The sequence below is a fragment of the Coregonus clupeaformis genome, chromosome 21, assembly GCF_020615455.1.
Source record: "Coregonus clupeaformis isolate EN_2021a chromosome 21, ASM2061545v1, whole genome shotgun sequence".
Classification (NCBI taxonomy): domain Eukaryota; kingdom Metazoa; phylum Chordata; class Actinopteri; order Salmoniformes; family Salmonidae; genus Coregonus; species Coregonus clupeaformis.
The window spans coordinates 37,644,191-37,649,099 of record NC_059212.1 but is presented as its reverse complement, the minus strand read 5'-3'; the positions used below and the strand labels follow the sequence as shown (position 1 = coordinate 37,649,099).

The 4,909-nt window shown below is 50.4% G+C and overlaps 1 protein-coding gene across 1 annotated transcript; it reads left to right on the top strand.

Moving 5' to 3' along the window:
- Positions 1 to 545: 545 nt before the first annotated feature.
- Positions 546 to 3,530, top strand: LOC121535531 (C2 calcium-dependent domain-containing protein 4C-like). Its single transcript, XM_045206092.1, has 3 exons — positions 546 to 732; positions 1,905 to 2,665; positions 2,803 to 3,530. Exons 2-3 carry the CDS (start codon positions 1,934 to 1,936, stop codon positions 3,349 to 3,351), a joined length of 1,281 nt encoding a protein of 426 aa, XP_045062027.1. The 5' UTR covers positions 546 to 732; positions 1,905 to 1,933; the 3' UTR covers positions 3,352 to 3,530.
- The last annotated feature ends 1,379 nt before the right edge of the window (positions 3,531 to 4,909 follow it).

The following is a 4,909-nucleotide window of genomic DNA, read 5'->3' as shown; positions in this document are numbered from 1 at the left end:
AGAAATTTGATGAACTGACTTTTTCGAAAGGTGGCATCCTATGATGGTGCCACGTTGAAAGTCACTGAGCTCTTCAGTATGGGCCATTCTGCTGCCAATGTTTGTTTATGGAGATTGCATGGCTGTGTGCTCGATTTTATACACCTGTCAGCATACCTCAAATCCGCTAATTTGAAGGGGTGTCCACATACTTTTGGCCATGTAGTGTAAGATACAAGAAATTGAACAAAATCAAAACATCTGGGAGTTGAGACAAGAATGGAGGTAGTACGTCTGAGTAGTGGAGAGACGAGGGAGAATCTTGGTCACAGCTAGGGAGGTCGTTAACGTTAATGTTATTGTTTGCAAATACAATGAATTGGCTATACGAAATAGCAAGGAAACAATGATTTGCCCGGCGGTTAAAATCAAAACACGTATTTAAGCAAATTAGATTCTATTTTGAGGAGGGCGCGTGGACAGCATGGGAACCTCCCACTGACTTCCAGTCACCATAGAGAGCGCGGCGCGCGGGGTCCATATATAACCCAGAGGTGGAACTGAATTGTCAGAGCCCCAACTATGTGTTTGTTTGCCCAACAGTTAGGTTACTCTGTCTGACGTAAAGTAGGTTAGCTAGGCAACCCATGTGAGGTGAGGGGACACGGACAGACGCATGTGAGGGAAGTTGGAACATTTTATGTTTTTATCAGGAGTTCAGCAGGAGAGCGAGAGTAACACTTCAGCGCAAAGGTGAGATCCATGAGTTCCGGTGATGCAACAGGTCCTCGGGTAGTTAATTAGTGACCGTAAGTTTGTCTGTGTGTATTTTACAAGTTGTGTTCTCCTTTCAGCAACTATCCTGCTTAAATATGTGTATTCTGTTGAGTGCGTAAAAGTTGGTCAGCTGCCCACAATGTCAAATATCTTTATGGTTACATTCTCTCCTCAATTATAGATAACCGTGTCTTTTTTATTGGATATGCAAATGTATCTTTGTTTGGTGGAATCATAAAGCTGACTAGACTGACTTTACCTTTACGCAGCTGTCTTGGATATGATAGGTTATGCGCACTTACTGGAAGTCTTCTCGTTTATCAAAGTCGGTGCCTTCCCGGGAAGCAAACACATTTAAAACTGAATTTACTTTTTTACCCTGATTTATTTAATGTTCAAGGATTTTAGAGACCTCCATCAATGAGGTGCACTGATAGAGAACAACCTTTCTTTGTTTTATTATATCACAAGGACCGGATTTAATCAAACCTGTCAATAGTCCACCGGGATTTATCAGACAAAAACATTTAATTAGACTACAGAAAAATGAATATTCATATACTACTGCATAATAGCCTTCTGCAATCGGGATTCGATCGAATTGAGGGTACTACCGCAGGGGGAAGATTCAATATAAGCTTAAAAGGCATAGGCTACAGGCTGGAGCACGCTGGTGCTTAGCAACACGTTTAGACTTGCAGTTTGGCCTTACAGACTCTGATTTTTCTTGGAATAATTCCACTACAGCTGTGATGTTCAATTATCTGATAATAGGGAAATGCTTTGGTTTGGAGTTGCTATGGAAGCTCTCCTGTGGTGTCTCTGACATTTCACCAGGCACTGGGTGCATCTCAATAGTCAAACATGGCTTCCTCTACTTGTATGATTTCCTTGATCCACTGATTTGAGAGGCAGGTGGCAGGTGATATCAAATTAAGTTGACTTGCTATGTTGCTTTCACCTAACATCAGTGCAATTTAGGAGTTGAAGCAAGGAGAGGACATAAACATACAGTATTGAGACTCCTCCTCTTATCGGTCTGTGTCTGTATGCCACGGTTTGATTTACATGTTGACTCAAGGTGATGTCACTTCCTACCTACCTGTGACTGTATGACATCTTCACTTCCTCTCCATCTGTGTCTGCAGCTAGCTAGCTTCAGGCCCAGGAGGGAAGCATGTGGCTCCTAGAGAAGTTCCGTGGTCACTCTGCGTCGGCAGGGGACAAGCAGCAGAACCAGACCGGCCCCGTCTCCATCTACACCAACATCATCACCCCTGATAAGATCCCTGACTTCCTCATCCCCCCCAAACTCATCTGCTGCCCTTCAGAGGCAGAGTGCCTAACCCCGGAGACCCAGCCCCGCTCTACTCTGTGCCCCTCCGCCTCGGAGCACATCATCTGCAGCCAAACCCAGGGCAACTGCACCCGGAACCCCCGCAGCCCACGCCTGCTCTCCCGCCTGACCGGGGACACCCGCAGCCTAATGAGGGCCGCTAACCGCCACATCATCCAGATAGAGAGCGCTGACGAACCGGGGAGCGGGGTAGGGGATGAGGGAGACCCTAACACCAATGCAGACCCCCAGTCCCAGACAGCCATGTCCCTGCCTTATGTCCCTAAGGCCCAGACCTCGTACGGCTTCTCCACACTGGTGGAGAGCCCCCACACCCGCCGCAAGGAGTCCCTGTTCCACAACGACCCCAACAGCCCCCACACCTCCCCGGGCTCCCAGAGACGCACCCAGGGGGGGAACCACCTGACCCCCTCCGACCCAAACCCATACCGCTATTTCAGCGGGGGTGAGAGCGACACATGCTCCTCAGCCGAGTCCTCCCCCTTTACCTCGCCTCTCCTCACCCGCTCTGCCTCCCTCCTCCGATCCATCACCCAGGAGACGCAGGCCAAGGTAAACACTAAGGATGGTAACCATAAGGATGATCACTTTATTTACAAAGTGTTTTCAAAATACGTTTAGCTCAGAATTTCATGATACCTTCTATCTTATAATCATCCATTCCCATCCCTGATTTGATCTCCCCTCAGGTGTCTCGTGCCAAGCGTACCCTGGCGCGCCACAGCTCCCTGTCCACAGACGAGTGCAGCTCAGCCGACAACAGCCCCAACATGACGCGCCGCCGCCTGCGCTGCCCTCCCTCCCCCGCGTTCCGCGGACGGAAGGGGACCGGCTCCGGGGGGGCAAGCTCAGACCTCCAGCGCGAGCACTCGGTCAACCTCCACAAGGGCGGCACGCTGAGGATCAGCACACACTACAACGCAGAGACGGCACGGCTGAGGGTTCGAGTGCTCACCGCTGAGGACCTCTATGACAAACAGACTGACGTGAAGAGCATCAACTGCTGCGTGTCTCTGTACCTGAACCCAGGCAAGCAGCAGAAGCAGAGGAGCACTATCATCAAGAACAGCAGGAACCCCGTGTTCAACGAGGACTTCTTCTTTGACGCGGTGCCCGCCACCCAGGTCAAGAGCCTGGCCATGAAGATGAAGGTGGTGAACAAGGGCACCAGTCTGAAGAGAGACGTGCTGCTGGGGGAGAGGGAGGTGCTGCTCAGCGAGCTGCTGCCAGGCTTCTAGGGACACAAAGATGCTCCCTCCCCTGGCTATCTCCCTTATCACCCTTCACTCGTTTACTCCATTTGCCGGATCTGATAATGAATCAATTATGGCGGGCACTACGTAGAGCTATTGCGTCACAGCAGACCTACCACAGCTCACCTACCACAGTTCACCAACCACACCACACCACACCACAGCACACCTACCACAGCACACCATGGTCCTCTGTAGCTCAATTGGTAGAGCATGGCGCTTGTAACGCCAGGGTAGTGGGTTCGATCCCCGGGACCACCCATACGTAAAAATGTATGCACACATGACTGTAAGTCGCTTTGGATAAAAGCGTCTGCTAAATGGCATATTATATTATTATTATTATATTGCACCACAGCACCCCTACCACACCGCACCTATCACAGCACACCTACCACACCGCACTCACCACAGCACACCTACCACACCACACCACACCACAGCTCACCTACCACACTGCACCTATCACAGCACACCTACCACACCACACCACAGCACACCTACCACACCACACCACAGCACACCTACCACACCACACCACAGCACACCTACCACACCACACCACACCACAGCACCCCTACCACACCGCACCTATCACAGCACCCCTACCACACCGCACCTATCACAGCACACCTAACACACCACACCACACCACAGCACCCCTACCACACCGCACCTATCACAGCACACCTACCACACCGCGCACACCACAGCACACCTACCACACCACACCACAGCACCCCTACCACAGCTCACCTACCACACCGCACTTACCACAGCTCACCTACCACAGCACTCCTACCACACCACACCACACCTACCACAGCTCACCTACCACACCGCACCTACCACAGCTCACCTACCACACCGCACCTACCACAGCTCAGCTCACCTACCACAGCACACCTACCACACCACACCACAGCACCCTTACCACACCGCACCAACCACAGCACACCTACCACAGTTCACTTAGTACCCAGTCAACTCAGATCTGTGAAGGGGTTTGAACAAGAACAAAGGGGAGGGGACAACTTGTTGGAATGAAATGCGGCCACTGTGTTTCTCTGGGTTCTGTCTGGATTGACTGAGATTGACTGAGATCAAACCCTGAGGTGGAGCGCTTTAGTGAAATGAGTAGAACTAGTTGAATTGGTCACCTTGAAGACCAGCATGTAGCAGATCAGAGTCAGGAGGTGTGTGTGTGTGTCTTGAGTGTGTGTGTGGGTGGGTGGTTGGGTGGGTGGTTGGGTGGTTGGGTGGGTGTGGGTGGGTGTGTATGTTTGCGTGCATGCGTGCATGCATGTGTGTGCATGTATGTGTGTGTGTGTGTTTCTCAACAATGTGGGTTTGATTTCATTCTAACATCACCTTATCTTACCTATTGTCAGCAGTAGTAAAGCTATGTTTTTCTTGGTACATCTCCCTCTTTATATTGTATTGCTGAACTGTCACTATGCTGATACCTTTATTGATTCACTTGTGGGTATATTCATATTGTGTTATTCAGTACATGTGCAGTAGCTGGGTTCCATATCAGTAG